Below are 23,595 nucleotides of genomic sequence, written 5' to 3' on the forward strand. Positions count from 1 at the left end.
CAAAGCATTGCATAAATGTATTTGAAGAAATAAGGGTTGAGAATTTTCCAAAACTGATAAGGACATCAAGCCACAATTCAAGAAGCACTATGTCTTAGCGTGGGCTGTTGTAACAAAATACCATAGGCTGGAAGATACTTATCTCATTCTGGAGGCTGGGAAGTCCAAGATCAATGTTCCAGCAGATTTAGTTCCTGATAAGGGCTTTTATCTGGCTTACAGATGGCTGACTTCTCCTTGTGTTTTCATGTGGCAGAGAAAGTGAGGTCTGGTTTCTCTTCCTCTTTTTAGAAGGGCACTAATTCCATCATGGGGGGGGGGGGTCTCACTCTCATGCCCTTATTTATTTATTTTTTATTTATTTATATTAAATATAATTTATTGTCAAGTTGGTTTCCATACAACACCCAGTGGTCACCCCAACAAGTGCCTCCTCAGTGCCCATCACCCACTTTCCCCTCTCCCCCACCCCTCATCAACCCTCAGTTTGTTCTCAGTATTTAAGAGTCTCTTATGGGGGCGCCTGGGTGGCTCAGTCGGTTGAGCGTCCGACTTTGGCTCAGGTCATTATCTCACAGTTCGTGGACCTTCTCCCTGGCTACTTGGGCTTGGATCCAAGAGAGCAAGGCAAAATTGCATGCCATTCTTTTGATGTAGTCTTGGAAGCTACATGGCATCACTCTTGCCCTACTCTCTTGGTCAAGGCAGTCACAAAGACCCACCCAAGTTCAAGGAGAACATAGAGTTCACCTCTGAAAAAGGGGAGTGGCAAGATTCTAGAAGAATGTGGGATGGGAAACATTGTAACCATTTTTTGAAAATCTGCCCCATGAGTTACCTTTATTTTCCATAAGAAAACTTGAATTAGTAACTACAAAGCCTCCTCAATCTGCTTCCTAGATGAAAAATATTAGGAGTCCAAAGTTCTTTTTTTTCTTAATTTTTATTTATTTTTGAGAGAGAGTCAGATAGAGCATGAGCAGGGGAGGGGCAGAGTGAGAGGGAGACACAGAATCCAAAGCAGGCTCCAGGCTCTGAGCTGTCAGCACAGAGCCCGATGTAGGGCTTGAACCCATAGACCATGAGATCATGACCTGAGCCAAAGTCAGACGTTTAACTCACTGAGCCACCCAGGTGCCGCCCTCCCCCTTTTTTGGGCATTTTTTTCTGTTTTAGTTCAAATTTGTACTTCTACCAGAACAATTCTCTTAAGAACTATGTGGGTTTCCTAAAAACCTTAGTGAGATTCACCTTATTAGATAAAACATACCGCTAGAAGTCTATTTGAGATAAGAACTTCCCTACCTGGGGCTTCCTGTGAGGATGCTGCAGGATAATACTCTTAAGATTTGTAGAAGCTCTGTTATTTGATAGGATCTGCTAGGGACACCTTAAAATCTTCAGAGGGCCTTTTGTCAGTCTGAAATGTTCCATGAAGCGCTACCTTGAATCTCTCTGAGGTCTTTACAAATGATCTTCCACAGACCTATTCCAGGTTTGACTTTGATCTGAGGTCCTGTCTTACTTAAAGACTAATTAACACATGGGAAGGCTGGGAAGGAGAAACAGTATTATTGTCAAACTTGGCAAGTCCTGCTTCCTTCATATTTAACAGAGCATTCTTTAATTTGTCCTCTTGCATTTTATCACAGGCAGCAAGAAGAAGCCGGGTGGCACTGTGGGTATTCTGCTGGGAAATCACCTTAGCCAGATTATTGAATTCATTTAGGTATATTTTCCATTTTTCACCTTACTGTGTCATTCTTGCCTTCAGCTTCCAGTAAGTTTTTATTGCTTTCCTTTAGCAATAAATAGAGATATTTATTAATATCTCTATTTATATAGAGTATATATATAGAGACTCTATATATAGAGTCTCTATAAATAGAGACTCAATAATAGTCTCCATGCAGCCCTTTAGGCTTCTTGAAGTCCTTCCAGCTTCCACCTGCCACCTAGTCCTAAAAGCAGTTGTGATTCCTGTATATATAGGTATGTCCACAGGCTGCTTGAGTTTTCTCACAGCGTAATACCGCAGGTTCAAGAATGAATTTCCCAAGAGAGGATGGCAGAAATACATGGCATTTTTTAAGATCTAGCTTTGGAAGTCACATAGTATCATTTCAACTGTACTCTGTTGTTTGAGGTGGACACAAAGACCTCAAGTGCAAGGAGAAGTGGCTATAGACCCTCATCTCCTGATAAGGAAAACAGCAAGTTTCCTAGAAGAGCATCTGAGATGGGAGTTCGTGTTGCAGTGATCTTTGGAAAATGCAGTCTTCCCACAGAATTGTTTGTTATGTAGGAAAACTGAAAAGAAAGATAAAGATTAGAAACTTAACCAGCAGGGCGCCTGGGTGGTTCAGTGGGTTAAGAGTCTGTATTTTGGTATGGGCTCAGGTCATGATCTCATGGTTTGTGAGACTGAGCCCCACATTGGGCTCTGTGCAGACAGTGTAGAGCCTGCTTGTGATTCTGTCTCCCTTTCTCTCTCTGCCCCTCCCCCACTTGTGTGTGCAAGGGCACTCTCTCTCTCTCTCTCTCAAAATAAATAAACATTAAAAAACAAAAAACAAAAAACCTTACCAGCAAGGTGTGTGTGTGTGGGGGGGGGGGGGGGGGATAGGCTAAATGTGTTGATAGGCATTAAGGAGGGCACTTGATGGGATGAGCGCTGGGTGTTATATGTAAGTGCTGAATCACAAAATTCTACTCCTGAAACCAATACTACACTATATGTTAACTAATTTGAATCTAAATCTAAAAATATGTGTATAAAAAAAGAAAAATATGGGAAAAAACACCTTACCAGTAGCCACAGAAAAAAGATAACCTTCAAAGGAAAAACAATAGATCTAACACCTGACTTAAAAACAGCAATAATGGAAAGGGAAACCACTGGAATAATATCCTCAATGTGATGACAGAAAATACCTGACAACCTAGAAGCCTATAACGAGCAACATAGATACTGCAGTATGGAAGCATGTATTGTTCATAAAGTTTATTGAAAACAATTTAATGAAATCAAAATAAAATCATTTTTAGAAAAATATGAATTTAGATAATATAGCCTACCTGCAATAATGGAAAAACTAAAGAGTATTCTTCAAGCACAAGGAAAATGATTCTAGGGGAAAGCAAGCAGGTGAAGGAAGAAATGGAATATAATGAAAAGTGTAAATATATAGATAAATCTAAAGAAATATTTACAAATAATATACTATGGGTTTCAAATACACAAAGAATTAAATAGCATATGTAGGAAGGAAATAAGTAGAGGTTATTGCATTTTTCACAAGGTGATACAAATATTAATTTTTATTCAATGTTAATAAATCAGGAAAGTTATTACCATAAGCTAATATAGGAGGCAAATGGAATAATTTTTAAAAATCTAAAAGAAGATAAAAACTATAGAATAAGCAGGAAAGAAAATAAATAATAATTTAAGCTCAAATAGATCAGTAATTACATTAAATGTAATTGGACTATACATTTCAGTAAAGGGCAAGATATCAGGTTCATTTTCCTAGTGTGTTCAATCTTGTGCTCTAAAAAATGCTATAAGATCATATATAGTATTGACTTCCTTCCAGAAAATAAGAGATGGACACCTTAACCTCAAGTGACAGTAGGCACATGTATAGGGTATAAAGTAAACATATAAGGTAACAGAATTATGATAGTTAAAAGTTGTTCTAAGAATTTTTTCAACAAGGAAGAATGAAATAAAATCTCCATGAAAATTAAAGTCAGTTTAACCAATCTGTTTATTTTTATTTTTTTAATGTTTGTTTGTTTGTTTATTTTTAATATATGAAATTTATTGTCAAATTAGTTTCCATACAACACCCAGTGCTCATCCCAAATGATGCCCTGTTCAATGCCCATTACCTATCCTTCCCTCCCTCCCACCCCCCCATCAACCCTCAGTTTGTTCTCAGCTTTTAAGAGTCTCTTATGCTTTGGCTCTCTCCCACTCTAACCTCATTTTTTTTCCTTCCCCTCCCCCATGGGTTTCTGTTAAGTTTCTCAGGATCCACATAAGAGTGAAAACATATTAACCAATCTGTTTAAACTCCATATCTCCTATGTATATTCAAATGGATTTATATTAGGTCTTACTAATATGGCATTTACTTTGTCAAGGTGAAATAAACCTGTGTTTATTCAACCTTTGTTCAAAGGAACTCCAAAAGTAACAGAAAAGCTTTTTTTTCTCTCCTGTTGTTGCCTTCAGTCATCCCACTTCACTCCACAAATATTTATGGAAAGCCTACAGTGTGGCAGGGAATGTTCTAAGCTCCTGGCAAAGATGAACAAAGATAACGAAGTCTTTGCTGTCAAAAGCATTTACTCTAGTTTGGAGGTAAGAAAATAAAATGATGAATGGTGTGAAGAATAAAAAATATAAGATGAGAGCCTGAGGGAGGTGATGCCATTTGAGATATCTATTTAGGGGCGCCTGGGTGGCGCAGTCGGTTAAGCGTCCGACTTCAGCCAGGTCACCATCTCGCGGTCTGTGAGTTCGAGCCCCGCGTCTGGCTCTGGGCTGATGGCTCAGGGCCTGGAGCCTGTTTCTGATTCTGTGTCTTCCTCTCTCTCTGCCCCTCCCCCGTTCATGCTCTGTCTCTCTGTGCCCCTCCCCCGTTCATGCTCTGTCTCTCTCTGTCCCAAAAATAAATAAACGTTGAAAAAAAAATTAAAAAAAAAAAGGTATCTATTTAAGACTGGTGAGAGAAGGCATATTCGAATAGGTAGTCTTTGAGCAGAGACTTGATTGAAGATGAAAGAGTGAGTGGAACTTCAGGCTGAGGGAATTTAAATAGTCAATGATATGAATAGTCATTTCCCCAAAGAAAATATACAAACTGCCAATAAGCACATGAAACGATGCTCAGTACCATTAGGCATCAGGAAAATACAAATTAAAGTCACAATGAGATACCACTTCTTACCCACTAGAATTGCTATAATAAAATAGACAGAGCGACGCCAGGCTGGCTAAGTAGGTAGAACATGTGACTCTTGATGGTGGGGTCGGGAGTTCTAGCCCCATGTTGGAGTAGAACCTACTTTTTAAAAAAAGATAAAAACAAGTGTTAGTGAGGATGTGGAGAAGAGGAACCCTCATACACTGCTGTTGGGATTGTACATGGTGCAGCTACTTGGAAAGTCTGGCTTTTCCAAAGGGTTAAATACAGAATTGCAATGACCAGCAATTCCAGACCTAGATTATATCCAAGAAAAGCAAAAATATACATATGCATAAAAACTTGCACATGAGTACTCACAGCAGAAATATTCACAATAGCCAAGAAATATTGGCAATATGCACAACAGCCAAGAAGCAGATACAACCCAAGTGTAAATCATTCAACAGAAAATTAAAATTTAGTACAGCATATCCACAAAACAGAATATTGTCTTGCAATAAAGTACCGATACATACTACAATATAAACCTTGAAAACATTATGTGAAGTGAATGAAGCCGGTCACAAAAGACCACTATTGTATGAGTCCATTTGTAAAAAATATCCAGAATAACCAAATCAATAGAGACAGATAGTAGGTAAGTGGTTGCTTAGGGCTGGGAGTGGAGACACCTGGGCGGAAATGGAGAGTGATGCTAAGGGGTACAGGGTTTATTTTTGGGGTGATGAAATTGTTCTTGAATTAGTAGTGGTGCTGGTTGCACAACCTTGTGAATATACTAAAACCACTGAATTGTATACTTTAAATAAGTATACATTTAAATAAGTATACATTGTATGGTATGATCTACAAATCATACTACACAGAGATGTTATTCTTTTAAGTAGAATATACTCATAAGATTTGCATTTAGAGGTGCCTTGGTGGCTCAGTCCATTAAGCATCCAACTCTTGATATCGGTTCATATCATAACCTCAAATTCCTAAACATCACGCCCCATGTTTGGCTCTGTGCTGACAGGTTGGAGCCTGCGTGGTGATTCTCTCTCTTCCTCCTTCTCTGCCCCTCCTCAGTTCCTGAGCATGTATTCTCTCACTCTCAAAATAAACAAGTAAACATTAAAAAAAAAGATTTGCATTCAGCTAAATAAAAACTTAACTTTGATCAAGAAAAAAAAATAAATGTATTATGTAAGATTCAAAAATTGGTCAAAGTAAAAAATATTGTTCAAAGATATAAACATGATAAAATTATAAAGAAAGCTAAAAGGTTAATAGACACAAAATTGAAGATGGTGATTACCTTTGATTGGGATCAGGGTGCAGCACACAGGGGCTTCAGAAGTAAAGACAATGTTTTATGACTACTAGATAATGGTCATTATTTTTCCTTAAAGTCTCACATATTTTTCAATTATTATTCTTCTGATGTACTCAACATTTAACTTTTAAAAAAATCAATACAGATTTAAAAAGAAAGAAAACTCCAGAAGAATTGCCTGCCTTAGGTTAGGACCCTCTGTGTTCCTTGCACATCTTCGTTGCCCACCAGTATTTAGAACCACATTAGGCATCCCGAACTGATTCACATAAAGGGAGAAGTGTAGGTCTATTCCAAGGGATGGGTGCAAATGTACTTCTGTAGTGTTTATCTGATATGCGATAACCTATCTACTTTATATTTCTACTACATTTTTCCATTTTGCTCTTTTATGACAGAAGTTAATGATATAGACTTCAAGAAGAGTCACTTGTCTCTACTTTTTCTGAGCTCCTTACCCAGCTTCTCAAATCTATTACTGAGATCTTCTTAGCTAGACTGATTTCCCCTGACCATTCTTACCCAACATAAGACAGCTTAAGATGACTCCCTGGGTGTATTTCATGTCTTAAATCGGTCTGAACCCAATATACTTACATACCACAGCAACAATATACAAATACTAAACCAGTTTCATTTCAAAAAAGAGCAACAGATAATGGTCTTCAGTAAGTAATACTTCCTTTCTGATGCTGGTTCTTTCGGAAAACCTTACTAATCAGATGAATATGGACCAGTAATTTAAATTCTGTACACATATTCATTATAATCTCATAAATTAGTGATGTGCTACAGATTGATAGGCTTTGGGTCTTTTTGTGGTTTTCCTGAGATTCTTCTGCATAAAATCATTCACTAGCATTGCAATTCCTCTACATCTTTTTTTTTTCTAAATTTTTATTTTATTTTTTAAAAAATAAACACTCAACACCCAACATGGGGCTCAAACTCACAACCCTGATATCAAGAATTATATGCTGTACTGACTGAGCCAGCAGGAAATCCTACCTCTTCCATTTTATCTTAAGATTTTATTTTATTTCATTTTAATATTTATTTATTTTTGAGGGCAGGGGCAGAGAGAGAGGGAGACAGAGGATCTGAAGCAGGCTCATCGCTGACAGCAGAGAGCCAGATGAGGGGCTCAAACTCAAGAATGGCAAGACCCTGACCTAAGCCAAAGTCAGACGCTTAACTGACTGAGCCACCCAGGCACGTCTCTTAAGATTGTATTTTATTTTATTTTATTTTATTTTATTTTATTTTATTTTATTGGAGAAATACTTTTTATTTTATTTTATTTTTAATTTACATCCAAATTAGTTTGCATATAGTGCAACAATGATTTCAGGAGTAGATTCCTTAATGCCCCTTACCCATTTAGCCCATCCCTCCTCCCACAACCCCTCCCGTATCCCTCAGTTTGTTCTCCATATTTAAGAGTCTCTTATGTTTTGTCCCTCTCCCTGTTTTTAATTATTTTTGTTTTCCTTCCCTTACATTCATCTGTTTTGTGTCTTGAAGTCCTCATATGAGTGAAGTCATATGACATTTGTCTTTCTCTGACTGACCAATCTCACGTAGCATAATACCCTCCAGTTCCATCCACATAGTTGCAAATGACAAGATTTCATTCTTTTTGACTGCTGAGTAATACTCCATTGTATGTATGTATGTATGTATGTGTATATATATATATATATATACCACATCTTCTTTATCCACTCATCCATCGATGGACATTTGGGCTCTTTCCATACTTTGGCTATTGTTGATAGTGCTGCTATAAACATAGGGGTGCATGTGTCCCTTTATCCCTGTGTCCCTTGGATAAATGACTAGTAGTGCAATTGCTGGGTCATAGGGTAGTTCTATTTTTAGTTTTTTGAGGAACCTCCATCCTGTTTTCCAGAGTGGCTGCACCAGTTTGCATTCCCACCAGCAGTGCAAAAGAGATCCTCTTCCTGCTCATCCTTGCCAACACCTGTTGTTGTCTGGGTTGTTAATGTTAGCCATTCTGACAGGTGTAAGGTGGTGTCTCATTGTGGTTTTGATTTGTATTTCCCTGATGATGAGTGATGTTGAGCATTTTTTCATGTATCAGTTGGCCATCTGGATGTCTTCTTTGGAGAAGTGTCTATTCATGTCTTTTGCCCATTTCTTTACTGGATTATTTGTTTTTTGGGTATTGAGTTTGAGAAGTTCTTTATAGATTTTGGATACTAACCCTTTATCTGATATGTCATTTGCAAATATCTTCTCCCATTCTGTTGGTTGCCTTTTAGTTTTGCTGCTTGTTTAAGATTTTATTTTTAGGTAATCTCTACACCCAACATGGGGCTCAAACTCACAACCCTGAGATTCAAGAGTTGTATGCTCTACTGCCTGAGCCAGCGAGGCACTCTTCTTACCATTTTAATCTCGTAAGTACATGAATGGGTGGTGCTCTTATTATAGAATGATTCTCTTGTCTTATGATGGGGTTCTCTACTGTCTTGCATCTCTCTGTCTCTCTTTATCTATCTATCTATCTATCTATCTATCTATCTATCTATCTATCTACCTATCTATCTATCTATCTAGTACAAGATCTTGCCCACTACAATTGTAATTCCAGACACCTTTGACTTTTAATCACATAAAGACATGAGAAGGGATGATGGGGTTCATCAAGAGTGTCTCCTATATTGTGCCATCCCTAAGATCTTCACCAATCACAGAAATGCCAATCAGTTTCTTTATATCTACCTTACTTCATGCTCATAAAGAAATGAAAAGGCATTGTCCACTCTAAGATGAACTATATATAATCTGCATGAAGGTATCAACTTTCTGGATTTTCTTCATAATCCCAGGATTCTGATGTAGCTTTTGTTTGGTCTCAGGTATGTCCAAAGCCTGGAACTATATGAACTTTGGCATTGGTTAAAGTAAATATTGCACAGTCACTGTGTATCATAAGCCAGTATTGAGGTTTCTACTAGTTCCCAGTAATTCTTGCTGGTAGGGCCAAGTTCTTACATGTTGTTCTTGATGATGTGAACATACAACATTCTTCTAAGACCCTGCACATGCCATTCATTTTATCCAAGGATATTATCACCTCCTAGACAAGTTCAAGGTCCTATGGTAGAGATTTCAAATGTCCAATTTGGGAACCACACTCCAGATTCAAAGCACCACCAGTGGAAACAATACTATGTAGTCTAAATCTATGTAGTCCATGGGGTATGCTAGAATTAGGTTGTGCACCTGGAAAAAACACTGACAGGACATTAGGCAGCAAAGACAATTCCAGCTAGCAGGACCTGGGTCTGACTTATAATGACAATATTAAAATAGAAAACTGTGATGTTATGAGAGGAAAGTCTATTTGGGGAGAAGATTTGGAGTTTAAAGCTTAGGGTAAAAAGATGAGGGGATGAGAGTACTATCTCCTGGGCTTTCAAGAAATCAGAGCATCAGGGAGCATTCAGCTGGTCTCTTGAGACAAGATTCTCTGACTTCTCCTCATGATGTTGAAGGGCAAATTTATTTAGTCCTTCTCCATAATCACCTCAAACTTTCCCAGTAATAAAGGTAAAAGAAGAAGGCTTCCAAGGGCCAACAAATAGACACACTATTGAGAAGAGACCTACTGACTCACCAAGAAATCCAGCTCTTAGTATAATATAGAACCGGACTTCTGGAAAATCTATGTTAAATTGGCTACTAGGATCAGGCAGAGGACATTCAGATTGACCAGGCCGAATTGGGGGAGAGAGGGTCTCACAATGAGCGCTCTCCTCTGAATATGATATCTAAGAGTTAGATGCTCTGTTTCTGTGTTTGATGAGCTTATGGAGATTACCACGATCCTACTTATGGGAAGTTGGAAAATAACTGCAGTCATGAAGAGTTATAACAGAAGGAATTAGGAATAATTAAAGAGACCATCTGAATCAGCCTGAAGCAGGCTGCCCCAGTTGCCCAAATAATCTGCTTTCACTACATTGCAAATAAACTGGCATTCATATTTTCTCAAGGATTTACATCCTGCTCTTCCAAATGGTTATAAGCAGAGCTATTGCAGGGCACGGATGGTGCTGGTGGTGAATAGCCAGAGAACTGGCAAATAGAAAATACATTTTTAGGGGGTATCTGCCTGGCTCAGTCTGTACAGAATGCAACTCTTGATCTTGGGGTTGTAAGCCCCACGTTGGGTGTAGAGCTTCCTTAAAATATTTTAAAATTGTATTTTTGTGAACTAGTGTTTCATTCTGTTCGAAAAATAGTTTCTGGGTCAAACTATCTCATCATTGATTACTAGTGATTTAATACAATTACAAAAGTAGGGGGGCCCTGGGTGGCTCAGTTGGTTGAGCATCTCACTCTTGATTATGGCTCAAGTCATGATCCCAGGGTGATGGGATTAAGCCCTGTGTCTGGCTCTGTGCTGACCACGGAGCCTGCTTGGAATTCTGTTTCTCATCTGCCCCTCTCCCCCACTCATGCTCTCTCTCTCTCTCTCAAAAAAAAATTTTTTTGTAATTACAAAAGTAAATGATATAGCACCTGAAAGAGTTAATCTCTCAAACTCCCCACTAACAGCTCCAACTAGGGCAAAACTCCTGGCAAGCACTCACCTTGGTAACTTCTGTAATTCAAAGTTCTGGGAACTGAGCCAAGAGCAGGCTTACCAGGCTAAGAGTATAGCTGTTTTTGTACCCAGACAGCAAGTGTTTATTTTGAAAACTATGCTTTCCGTTTAATCGAATCTCTCTGAATGTAAGGAGCCTTTCCTTTAAGACTCCCTCAAAGGGGAGACATGTGGCCCTAATGCCCTTTCTCTCTAGACTTGTTACAATATCAGATTCCTCCGGAGAAATCATATGCTTAGGTCTAGATGCTTTAGACAAGGGAAATATTCAAGTATTTCAGCGGATTTTTAGACACAGGATCAGAGATTAACACAAGTTCCTGGAAACCTCAATCAAATGGGAAAGACTAAATGTTGAAAGATATGGAGGAGGAAGGATCTGAGGTGGACAGGTTTTACCAACCCTACAAGTGGGGCACAGAAGATCAAAGGTATCCCTTTTGGTGATTTCATCACTCTCTGATATTTTTCTTTGTTGTTTAAACCTTTCATTTTGAAATAATTTTAGACCCACAAAAATGTGGGTCAAAAATAGTACAGGGTTCCCTATATAATTCCTCCCCTTCCCTTAATGTTAACATTTTACATAACCATACTACAAATATCAAAATCAGGAAGTTACCATTGATACAATACTGTGTAACCACGAGAGTATTATTGAAATTAAGTTATCGCTATCTTGGAGAAGGGACTTACTCAAATGGGATGTATACTGGCTGCTAAGAAATGGAAACTTGGAGCTTGCTTGTCCCACAAAAACTGTAAACAAGAAATAGACCCAGGCAGGATCATGAGTGAAATCATAACCAATACTGGAGTTAACTGGGAGCCCATCCCACCTCCAACCTTTTCTCCTTTAACTCTCACTCGGATTTTTGGAAAAGTAAATGGATCTCAGATGTCAACGCAGGATAAAAAACCCCCAAAGAATCTGTAACTGTGGTTGACACTATTTCTCTACAGGAAGATCTTTCTCAGTCATCTCTGATTGTTATTTTATTAATCTTACTATGGCATTGTTTTTGATCCCCATATGTATATATGTATGTATGTATTTATTTACATTTTAGACATTAACAGCAGTTTGCTCTCACTTGGCAGCCAATGATTTATCTTGCCTCCAAGATATTTCCAGTTCTCTAACATTTGACATAATCTGTTTAGGCAATATTTAAACAGGTGTCCTAAGTTTAATTCAGATAGTGAAATTACTCATTGATGCTATACTGATCAAACACTGAAATAATTCTTTCTGAAACTCAACCTTTCCATATTGAATTTATAATAAAAGTCAGTGGGCTATTAAGCATGGAAAAGTTCAGGGGCCTTTTACAAGATACAAACATTTCTGGGTGTGTAATTATCTGGGGGTAACCAGAGAGATCCTACCCTAAATCAGGCAAAGGCTTTTGTCTATCCATAAGTCCCTACCCTTAAAATAGGGGCACAGAAATTAATTTTTATGTTTAATATTGGAGATAATATGCCACATATTGGGGTATTAATCTACAGCTACTTCAAGTCACTAGACAAACACTGGAATTTGTATGAAGTCGCTCCTCTCTTACAGCAGCTGATTGTTTTTCAGATTGTGAGCAAGCCGCCCTGGCAGTTGGCCTGTACAATACTTATTTCTTCCATGGAGTTCCTACGTGCTGAATTCCCTACAGGAAGGCACTTTTGAATGACCAACGCAAGGCCTCCTCCTTAGCTGCTTTCCCCTCATGTGCCTGGGAGCCATTTCTGTGTCTCTTCACAGCATCCTGTGTATCAGGGAAGGGAGAGGGAGAAGTCACCTTTCACCATGGCTTTCTGAAATCTGAGTGCAGATTTCAATTGTGCTGGCGGCTGTGACAGCCCACGAAGTCTTTGTAAGCTGAGTGTCCCTAGATTGTGCACAGCCTGTAACTCTTTAAGCAACAGGTGTTTAAAAAACCCTGTAGCAGTTACTCGGGAGATAGAGTAGTCAAAGCTCACCGAACTCTGAGATCTGGGACCTACTCTGGCTTCTTTTTATTCAGCTTATAAATATTTATTGAGCTTGCCCTCACTGGGCATCTTCTGTATGCTCCATCCACCCTGTTGTGTAACCTAGTAGGCTGAGCTGATTGGCTGGGTTCAGCTAAAGAAACACACTCAGGAATATGAAGGGCAAGAGGAGAGTGAGGTCAAGGTGTTTATTCTCTCCACTCCTACTATCTCACAGTGGACTGCCTGCCTCCCACCACCATAGCTACAACTCCTGCCAGGCAGCCCTCTCCCTTGAGACTTCAGGCCCAAGGGTCTGCCGCCAACCTTGTTTGTTTGTTAACCTTGCCAATGCCTTTGGGAATAGTCCCTTTATGAAACTCTCCACAAACTACGCATTTGGAATGTGCCACTTGATTCCTGCCAGAACTCAGACACAACTCAACCCTCACACTGCCAGTGTCGAGATTTGCGAATGAAGAGCAAAACTCTTACTGAGCACCCACTATAGGTGGATTAGTGCGGTGCTTTTACACGTTAGCCCGTGTAATCATCACAATAAACCTTTTACAGATAAGGAGACTGGATTCAGGGGCTTCATTACATATCTTGCTAAAGATCACCAGGCTCTTAAGGAGCAGGATCAGACCGGAACCCAGGTAGATCTCATCCCAGAAACATCTACCTGCTCTGGAAGCCACCCTAGGTACTCTTAACTCTAGAAAAAGGCTTGGTAAAGGACTGAGAGGCAATGGAAGGATTAGGACTGTTTCTCCACTGATCATCTGAATTATAATCGCCTGGGATGCTTTATAAAACTCCAGGTTCCCCGAACTACTAGTATCTTTCCCAATCTCAGCGGTCTTGGTACGTCTATTTCCACACTCACTGCGCTGGATTGCATAATAATGGACTCTTATTTTGGCAGATACTTCCTTCCAATTAGACACTAGTGGATTTTCACAAACTCTAGCTGACTTCATACAGCGGCTTAGCGTGTCCAAGCGTCCAATCTGAATATCGCAAAGTTTCCAATTGCAATTGCTTCCCCGGGAGGTGGAGGGACTCCCGGCCGGACACGTGACTCTGGGGAGACGGCCTCGCTGTTCCGCAATAATCAGGATGGCGGCTACGGTGACGCTGGAGCCCGCGGGCCGCTGCGCGTGGGACGAGCCCATGCGCATCACCGTGCGCGGCCTCTCCCCGGGACAGCCCGTCACGCTGCGCGCGTCCCTGCGCGACGAGAAGGGCGCGCTCTTCCGGGCCCGCGCGCGGTATCAAGCGGACGCCGGCGGCCTCCTGGACCTGGCGCGCGCGCCCGCGCTGGGCGGCAGCTTCACGGGGCTCGAGCCCATGGGGCTGCTCTGGGCCCTGGAGCCCGAGAAGCCCTTGGTGCGGCTGGTGAAGCGGGACGTGCAGACGCCCTTCGCGGTGGAGCTGGAGGTGCTCGAGGGCCACGAGCCCGACGCCGGGCGGCTCCTGGGCCTGGCGGTGCTGGAGCGCGACTTCCTGCGGCCGGGGATGCGGCGGGTGTCGGTGCGCGCGGGTCGGGTGCGCGGCACGCTCTTCCTGCCGCCTGGTGAGTGCCTTGCATCCCAGGCTGTTCTAAAGAATTGGTAACTGAGACCCACATTTCCTAAACTTACCGCCGCACTCCAGAGCTTGTCATACATTCTGGATGGAAGTTTTTCCTCTTTAAATTTCATGCCACTTCCCGTATGCTAAAAAGTGGTTTCTGTCTTTGGGGCTCTCCACTGCCCAGGGCGATGAGCGATCTTATCCATGCCCATTTCTCAGATGGGAAAACAGGCTGCTCGGTGGCTGGCGGGCATGGCCGGGCCAGGGTCACAGGGCAGGTGGGAGCAGCGCGGGGATCAGGCAGGGCAAACCACGTCACCCCGGGCACCCACCACCCTTCCACACAAATAACCTTTATGTTGGACGAATGCCACTGAGCTATATGCTAAAAAGTGCATTCAACATACTCACAAAGTGCATTTCTTTTAAGTGCCAGCCACGCAGCTGTATTTCAAATACCAGTGTTAGGTAATGAGTTATGCTGCTGTGCAAGAGTGATCTTTGCCTCTTCTCACGTCGAACTTCCAAGGGAGCTAATCTAGAGGCCGTCCCCCGTAATCCTAAAAAAAAAAAAAAAACAAAAAAACAAAAACTGATTGTCCTCTTCCCCCATCATAAACAGTCTGTCGGTGATTCTCAATCTGGGTTGATTAACCCCTACTCCTGGAGACATTTTTGTTGTCACAACCAAAAGGTGGGGGAGGATATTATTGGCATCCAGTGGGTAGAGGCCAGAGATGCTGCCAAGCATGCAGAATGCACAGGACAGTCCACACAACAAAGAAATATCTTACTCAAAATGTCTGTAGTGCTAAGGTTGAGACACCCTAGTCTAAGTAAAAACAAGGTGCTTACTAGGTTAAAGGGGCCCAGAAACAAGACCCCCTACCCCACCTTTTACAACCAAATTCCAGACTGAAACCCCTCCTGTATAGAAATGCTGGAGTTGCCATATCTCAGAGAATCCCTAAACTGAATTCTGTAATTCTCCAAAACAGGAGGCTCTGCTTTATTCTTACAGCTCGTCAGCAATTCACAACCTTAGCCAGTGGTTGCACAGTCAACTGAAATCCTGTGGTTGGAATTGGATCTTATACATCTCTGTATGTCCAGATTCCTAGAGGCTTGCCCAGGGATATAGTAGGAGCTCAATAAATCATACTGACTGAATCAGTAAGAATCCCCCCACCCACCCAAAAACAAACCAAACAAACAAACAAAAACCTTTTACCACCCATATTGGCACCTGATATTTCAGTCAAGTCAATCTTGTGTTAACTATTTCAATGTCCACTTTGTGGCCCATTTAAAATTTGTTTTCTGTCTCAAAGACTTTTGTAAATAACGTAGAAGGGTTCAGTCATTTAACAAATATGTATTAAGCCAATGACTATGCTACATAGTGGGATGCGATAGCTAGCAAAGTCAGACGTGGTCCTCACTGTACTTACAGCCTAATAAAGGACCCAGGTAACTATACTTGCATCTGTAAGCTTGATAAGTGCTATGATAAGGGAAATACAGGCCCAGGGTGCTGATGGAGACATAAAAGGGTATCTGACTCAACTCAGCCTTGGGGGAGATCTGGGAAGTCTTCTGGGAAGGGAGATCTAAACTTTGATTTGAAAACTGAAGGTCAACCAGGTGATAAAAAGTGGAGAGGGGAGAATAGCATATACCATTTTCAGGGGCCAAAGAGAACAGAGCATAATTAGGGATAGTGTTCTTTAAGGTTGGAGCAGAGAATGCAAGGAGGTGGGGAGTATATCAATACCCCTTATATATGTAGAGCATTGTACAGTTCTTCAAGCATTCTCAAGTAGGTTTTTTTTTTGAGGAAGATTTTGTGGAAAATGTACATCTCATCATATGCTACTTGTAATTTGAAATATATATTTCATTTTTGAAAATTAGGTGAAAAATTCTGGAGAAAATAAAGCATTTTGTTCCCCCCCTTCCTTCTCCCTGAAGGTTACTAAAAAGGAAAAAAAAAAAAAAAAAGGCAACATTTTAAAAAGGGTCCTTTTTTCCATGTGCTCCTCCACTCCCAGCCTTCCTTGCTTGAGAAACTTGTCTTCACTGACTGCCAAAATCTGAAACTCCAGAATGTCTCTGGAGAGTGTAAAGCTCCTTATGATCTGTGGTGTTTTCCAGGTGCAGGAGCCTTCCCTGGGATCATCGATCTGTTTGGGAGTGGTGGTGGCCTTTGTGAATACAGGGCCAGCCTCCTGGCTGGACATGGTTTTGCTGTGCTTGCTTTGGCTTATTTCAAATTTGAAGACCTCCCTGAATATTTGGATGATGTGCACCTGGAGTACTTTGAAGAAGCTATAGACTTCATGCTGCAGCATCCAAAGGTGAGTTCTGGTGTTTGCTTGAATGCAGGGGAGAGAGGGTAGAGCCAACACAGGACTGGATCTCAAAACCCTACCAGGACACTGGGGGCTAGAAATACGTCATGAGACACAAAAGTTCCTTCCAAAGTTATTAGGATTATTATTTCACTTCCACCCATCTCTCTCCAATCCCTAAGACTTAACTGTTTATTTTCCTTTAATAAGGAACTGTTTATTTTCCTGTCTGTTTTTTAAATTTTTTTTAATGTTTTATTTATTTTTGAGACAGAGAGAGACAGAGCATGAGCAGGGGAGGGTCAGAGAGAGAGGGAGACACAGAATCCGAAGCAGGCTCCAGGCTCTGAGCTGTCAGCACAGAGCCCGACGTGGGGCTTGAACTCATGAACTGTGAGATCATGACCTGAGCTGAAGTTGGACGCTTAACCAACTGAGCCACCCAGGTGCCCCTATTTTCCTTTAATTCTTGACCATAATTCAAAGAGTTGTACTAAGACAACTCTAACCTTAAATTCTGCTTCTCCATCTACCCCCAAGTGGCCTTATAATGCTGAATAAGGCAACTGCTTTCTCTGGTATTCAGTTTTTCTCATTTATAAGATTAATGTAGGCGTACCTGGGTGGCTTAGTCAGTTGAGTGTCCAACTCTTGATTTCAGCTCAGGTCATGATCCCAGGGTTATGAGATCAAGCCCCATGTCGGGCTCTGCACTGAACATGGAGCATGCTTGGGGTTCTCCCTCTTTCTCTCCTTTTGCCTCCATCCCCTGTTCATGCTCTCTCTCTCTCTCTTGCTCTCAAATAAAATAATAATTTAATTTAATTTAATTTAATTTAATTTAATTTAATTTAATTTAATTTAATTTAATTTAAAAGAAAGATTAATGTAGGGGCACCTGTGTGGCTCAGTCGGTTGAGCGTCCAACTTCGGCTCAGGTCATGATCTCACAGTTCGTGAGTTTGAGCCCTGCATCAGGCTCTGTGCTGACAACTCAGAGCCTGGAGCCTGCTTCAGATTCTGTGTCTCCCTCTCTCTCTCTGCCCCTTGCCCGCTCACACTCTGTCTCTCTCTTTCCCTCAAAAATAAATAAACATTAAAAAAAATTTTTTAAAAAGAGGAAAAAGTTTGACTCTTAAGAGACATTTTTAGGACAGTTGGTGACATTTGAATAGGGACTGTGCTGGATGCTATTAAGGAATCATTAATTTTGTTAAATGTGATAATGCTATTATGTTTTTATAGAAAAAGTTCTTATCTAAGACTGTAAAAAATAATCAAAACATTTTAGTGTGATTAAAAGTGGAACACATGCTCTGCAACTATCTAGATTTAAAGAAACCCAAATATTCTAATGTTAAGTAATAAATGTTAAAAAATGTTCTACAAGGTCTGTAGGGTGATCTAAATCTGTCAGAATTCAGGGACTGGTCTGTTAGCAGAGCTGCTAGAACCTCAATGGCCTTGAACTGTGATTATTGGTTTATTAGGGGAGATAAGGCCCCAGGGGAAAAAGAAGAGACCAATATATCCTATCAGTTCTGCCCTTAGACCTGGGCAAGAGGGGCTTCTGTCCTGGACAGAAGCCTTAGGTGGCCACACTCCCTGCCCACAGGGTGAGGAGTCCAAGGGACCCAGGGAATGTATCCACCTGGAACCCATGTGCCTTACATACACACACACACACACACACACACACACACACACACACACATACACAAACACCCCATACCCTTGTGATCTGGAATACCAGAATTCTTTGCCACATAGCACTGATCCTGCTTCCAGGCCCTATGTCTTTTCTCAGGGTCTGTCAATGTGAATACGCCTAGGCCTTAAATATGGAGACTGGGGTGTCCATATACATGTGTGAGAGGCCCCTCAAGGTACATGATGGAGCCAGGGATGGGAAGAGAAGGAATGGGGGCCAGGGACCAAGGACTGGGGCTAGCTCTCCCCCATGCCACATTCCAGTACAGAACTTCAAGGAGTTCCAAGATTTCAAATTTGAGCCTGACATTATAAACTGTTATGAAGGTATATTTATCAAGGTGGGAGAAAATAATATATTTTATTTTTTTATTAAAAAAAATTTTTTTAATGTTTATTTATTTTTGAGGCGGGGGGGGGGCGCATGAGTGGGGGAGGGGCAGAGAGAGAGGGAGACACAGAATCCCAAGCAGGCTCCAGGCTCTGAGCTGTCAGCATAGACCCGTTGCGGGGTTCAAACTCACGGACCGTGAGATCATGACCTGAGCTGAAATTGGACGCTCAACCGACTGAGCCACCCAGGCTCCCCAAGAAAATAATATATTTTAATAGTTTGTTTGTTTAATAGCTTTTACATGTTTAAGTATGGGGTACACGGGTCTCTGTGTCTACTCTTGACCCAGTTGCCACAAATATTAGTGGAAGGCCTGTGTACTAGGAAGTCAATTGATTTGCTTATTAGAAAACACACTTGAGCTTTGTGGATTGTTGCATAAAAAAAAGAAAGCAAATGACATTTAAGAAAGCTATCTAGAGAATATAAAATCACTGTTTATGTCCTCCATTTACAAATTCTAGGCTTGTTCTCTCTTTTTCAGGTGAAAGGCCCTGGTGTTGGGCTTCTTGGCTTCTCTAAAGGAGGTGACCTGTGTCTCTCAATGGCCTCTTTCTTGAAGGGCATCACAGCCACTGTACTTATTAATTCCTGTGTGGCCAACACAATATCTCCTCTGCATTACAAGGATATGTTTATTCCCAGTCTTGGCAGTGACCCAGGGAAACTTGTAGTTACTGAGTCAGGGGGTTTAATTTTTTTGGATGTTTGGGATAATCCACTGGAGGAACTCAACTATCAAAGTATTATTCCATTGGAAAGAGCCCAGGGGCCTTTTCTGTTTCTTGTTGGCTTGGATGATCATAACTGGAAGAGTGAATTCTATGCTTGTATAGCCTCTGAACGGTTACAAGCCCATGGGAAAGACAGACCCCAGATAATCTACTACCCAGGAACTGGTCACTGTATTGAACCACCTTATTTTCCTCTTTGTAGAGCTTCTGTGCATACAGTGTTAGGCCAAGCAATACTCCATGGAGGTGAGCCAAAGGCACAGTCAAGGGCACAGGTAGATGCCTGGCAGGAAATTCAAACTTTCTTCCATAAACATCTCAATGGTAAAAAATCTGTGCCGTCCAGCAAAATGTGACATTGTAATCATAGACCAGATACTATGAATAAAAATCTAATTCATACAACATGTATTGGGTTTTCCAGAGCACATAGGAAACTTTTTTTTTAAGTTTGTTTATTTTGAGGGGCTTTGGGTGGCTCAGGTTGGTTAAGCGTCCAACTTCTACTCAGGTCATGATCTTTTGGTTCGTGGGTTCAAGCCCAGTGTCAGGCTCTGTGTTGACAGCTCAGAGTCTGGAGCCTGCTTCAGATTCTGTGTCTCCCTCTCCCTTTCTCTCTCTCTGTCCCTTCGCTGCTCACATTCTGTCTCTCAAAAATAAATAAATATTTAAAAAAATTTTTTGATAAAGTTTATTTATTTTGAGAGAGAGAGCGCATGAGCACGGGAGGGGCATAGAGAGAGCGAATCGCAAGCAGGCTCCACACTGTTGATGTGGAACCTGAAGTGGGGCTTGAACTCATGAACCGTGAGATCGTGACCTGAGCCGAAGTCCGACACTTAACCAGGTGCCCCTATGCACATTCATTTTAAATGGTCTTTGGACACTGGAAGATAAAAGCTTGTGGAAGGCATTCTGTTTTTTCAGGTGGTATGTGCAGTGATGCACAAAATCCAATATTCGTGGCCACTATAACGTTGGATTTTGTAGACAGAAGTAAAAATTCCTTGAATTCTTTTTCTTTTTTTTTAAGTTTTTTCTTTATATATATGTATATAATTAAGTAATCTCTTTATATATATATTATTATTATTATTATTATTATTATTATTATTAAGTAATCTCTATGCCCAGGGGCGCCTGTATGGCTCAGTTGGTTAAGTGTCCCAACTTCGGCTCAGGTCATTGTCTCACAGTTTGTGAGTTTGAGCCCCGCATCAGGCTCTGTGCTGACAGCTCAGAGCCTGGAGCCTGCTTTGAATTCTATGTCTCCCTCTCTCTCTGCTCTTCCCCTGCTCATGCTCTCTCTCTCCTTCAAAAATAATTAAAATATTTAAAAAAAAAGTAATCTCTATGCCCAATGTGGGCCTTGAACTCACAGGCCCAAGATCAAAAGTTGCATGCTCTATAGACTGAGGCAGCCAGGTGCCCCACTTGGGTTGTTTTTCTAAAGCTGGAGATCTTCAAAGATAGAGGGACTTTAACAAGTACTTTTCAAAGAACACACTGTTATTGTATGGCTCTAAAGCAGAAATTCTTGGTCCAGTGGCCATTTAGTTTCAGTGGCAAATATTTTTGAAGCCATAATAGGACACATGACAGTTATGATCTTTAAAAAAAAATTTTTTTAACGCTTATTTATTTTTGAGACAGAGAGAGACAGTGTGAGTGGGGAAGGGGTAGAGAGAGAGGGAGATGGAGACACAGAATCCAAAGCAGGCTCTAGGTTCTGAACTGTCAGCACAAAGCATGACGTGGAGCTCAAATTCACCAACTGTGCCCTGAGCCAATATATTATATTATATATATATAATATATATATAACCACAACATATACAATATAATACACATTATATTGTATATTATATATTATATAATATGTTATTTTTAATACAAATATTAATATTCATATAAATATATAATATACAATGTATAATATAATTATATAAAATATTAATATATATGATATATATATTCCTTGACACAGCAGTTTAATGGAATGTTTTCACCTGGATTAATTCACCTCATTTTACACGTGTTTTAATTAAGATAGAATTCTACAGTGGAAAACATTTTAAATTATATCAATACATTTTCATCGTAAAAGATTCGAGTAATACAGATAAAATTCAACCCTCTTAACTCATTACCCAATTCCAGGCTTTTCTTAGGGCTAATTACAGTTATTAACTTGAAGCATACATTTCCAGGGGCACCTGGGTGGCTTAGTCCGTTAAGCCTCTGACACTTTTGATTTCTGCTCATATCAAGATCTCACAGTTCGTGAGTTCAAGCACCTCCATCAGGCTCTGCACGAAGAGTGCAGAGCCTGATTGGGATTCTCTCTCTCCCTCTCTCTCTCTCTGCCTCACCACCACTCTCTCTCCAAATTAAATTAAAAAAAAAGTATACCCTTACAGAACCATATTATTTGCATGTACATACATATATTTGTATTAATGGAAAAATATGATTTTGTGAATTAAGCACCTTTTTATCGGGGAAAAAAAAGTCATGATGTAAGTTTTTCTGCACATAAAAACATACGTTTTTATTACTTGTGCCAGGCCACAATAGGGATCATTTCCATAGTGTATAAATCTGTACTGCCTCATCTAAAACGTTTAAACTTTAATTTTGGCAGTCTTTCTTAATCCCCGCAAAAATAATTTCAGGGAAGGAAAGGAGTCTATTACACGGAGCCTCCTTCAGCAAGGTTTAGGGAATTGTGACCCCAGGTGGCCAGAGAGGGATTTTAAAGAAAGAACGACGAGGATTTTCTGTCAAAAGACCTTTAACTTTTCCTTCTCGCCAAGTCCAGCGTAGGCTGGGGATGAGCTCCTGCCTCTTTTAGGCGGTCTTACTAAAAGGACCCCAATACCGTGACCGACCCCGGGCCCTCCTAAGTTGCCCCTTCTTGCAGCCTTTTGCTGAGTAGCGCGGGAACAACCAGCTCGGGTTCTCTGGTCCGCTCAGCCACCTCTGGCCCCACTGGGCCCCGCCCCCGGCCCCGCCCCTCTTGCCCTGCTTCAGCCGCCCGGCCCCGCCCCATTCGGACAGGCCCCGGCCTGCCCTGCGTGGCCCCGCGGAGAGGCCCCCCCGTGGTCCCTCCCACACGAACCCGGCCGCGTGTGTTTGGCCTGAGTCAAAGCCGCGAAGATCCGGAGCCATGTGGAGGACTGTCCATGCCGTGCTCCGGACCCCCGGAACCCCACTCCTGCTCCGGAGGTCAATGTCCACATCTGCCCTTCTCGCCCAGAAGTCTGCGACCTTGACCGTCACCCCCAAGACTGGGCTGGCCGACGAGCTCCTGGATATTAAAGTGGAGGGCTTAGGTCCCAGGGAGCGGGTGACCCTTCGGGCGTCGGCCGTCAGCTACCGAGGCCGCCTCTTCCGATCGGTGGCCCACTACGAGGCTGACGGCCGCGGGGGGTTGGACCTGGCCAGGGACCGGGCTCTGGGCGGCGACTTCACGGGCGTGGAGCCCATGGGGCTCCTGTGGAGCCTCACCCCGGTCGGCTCGGAGGATCCCTGCTTCAGCCAGATGCCGAGAGGCGTGATGAAAACCCCCCTCAAAGTGGAGGTGACCGTCCACCACGCGCCGCAGCAGCAGGCGGTACCGCTGGGCCCGGCGCTGGCCTCTGCCCAGGTGCAGCGCTGGTTTTCCAGCCCGGAGCTGAGCCGCGCTCGCCTGCAAGCCGGCCGCCTGCGGGGCGTCTTCTTGCTGCCCCCAGGTGCGTGAGGTCTTTTCCGCAGAGGGCTTTGCATGGATTTAGGAAAAATGATTTATGAAAGCCGGCTTGCTTTGCTAGCTAACTTATCATCTGAAAAACAGAGCGAGCGTCTCAATTATTTTGTCGCCTAGACACCAGGTGGGACAGTCACTTTGCTAAATGGTGACTGGGATTTAAATGCAATTTGCTCGGGAACCTCTTTTCTGCAGGCTGCCCACCCTTCAGA

General features: G+C 41.7%; 2 protein-coding genes across 4 annotated transcripts in view; both read left to right on the forward strand.

The window, feature by feature from the left end:
• The first annotated feature begins 13,639 nt into the window (after positions 1-13,639).
• ACOT6 (acyl-CoA thioesterase 6) lies at positions 13,640-20,042 on the forward strand. The gene is made up of 3 exons (XM_027066109.2): positions 13,640-14,447; positions 16,601-16,803; positions 19,386-20,042. Exons 1-3 carry the CDS (start codon positions 13,991-13,993, stop codon positions 19,989-19,991), a joined length of 1,266 nt encoding a protein of 421 aa, XP_026921910.2. The 5' UTR covers positions 13,640-13,990; the 3' UTR covers positions 19,992-20,042.
• Positions 20,043-21,512: 1,470 nt separating this feature from the next.
• The window catches only part of DNAL1 (dynein axonemal light chain 1), a 62,233-nt gene continuing 60,150 nt past the window's right edge, over positions 21,513-23,595 (forward strand). For all 3 annotated transcript variants that reach the window (XR_008299510.1, XM_053224693.1, XM_053224692.1), the window contains exon 1: positions 21,513-23,369. Coding sequence is in view for 2 of the 3 variants with exons in the window: in XM_053224693.1 (XP_053080668.1) it covers positions 22,805-23,369 (565 nt within the window). In the remaining variant the exon portion in view is untranslated. The remainder of the gene's footprint in view (positions 23,370-23,595) is intronic.

Source organism: Acinonyx jubatus, chromosome B3, assembly GCF_027475565.1.
Source record: "Acinonyx jubatus isolate Ajub_Pintada_27869175 chromosome B3, VMU_Ajub_asm_v1.0, whole genome shotgun sequence".
NCBI classification, from domain to species: domain Eukaryota; kingdom Metazoa; phylum Chordata; class Mammalia; order Carnivora; family Felidae; genus Acinonyx; species Acinonyx jubatus.

Excerpts from the sequence above, each read along its gene's own strand:
- ACOT6 (XM_027066109.2), top strand. The coding sequence starts at position 13,991 with ATGGCGGCTACGGTGACGCTGGAGCCCGCGGGCCGCTGCGCGTGGGAC. Across the intron at positions 14,448-16,600 it reads CACGCTCTTCCTGCCGCCTG|GTGCAGGAGCCTTCCCTGGG; the intron begins GTGAGTGCCTTG and ends GGTGTTTTCCAG. Across the intron at positions 16,804-19,385 it reads TCATGCTGCAGCATCCAAAG|GTGAAAGGCCCTGGTGTTGG; the intron begins GTGAGTTCTGGT and ends TCTCTTTTTCAG.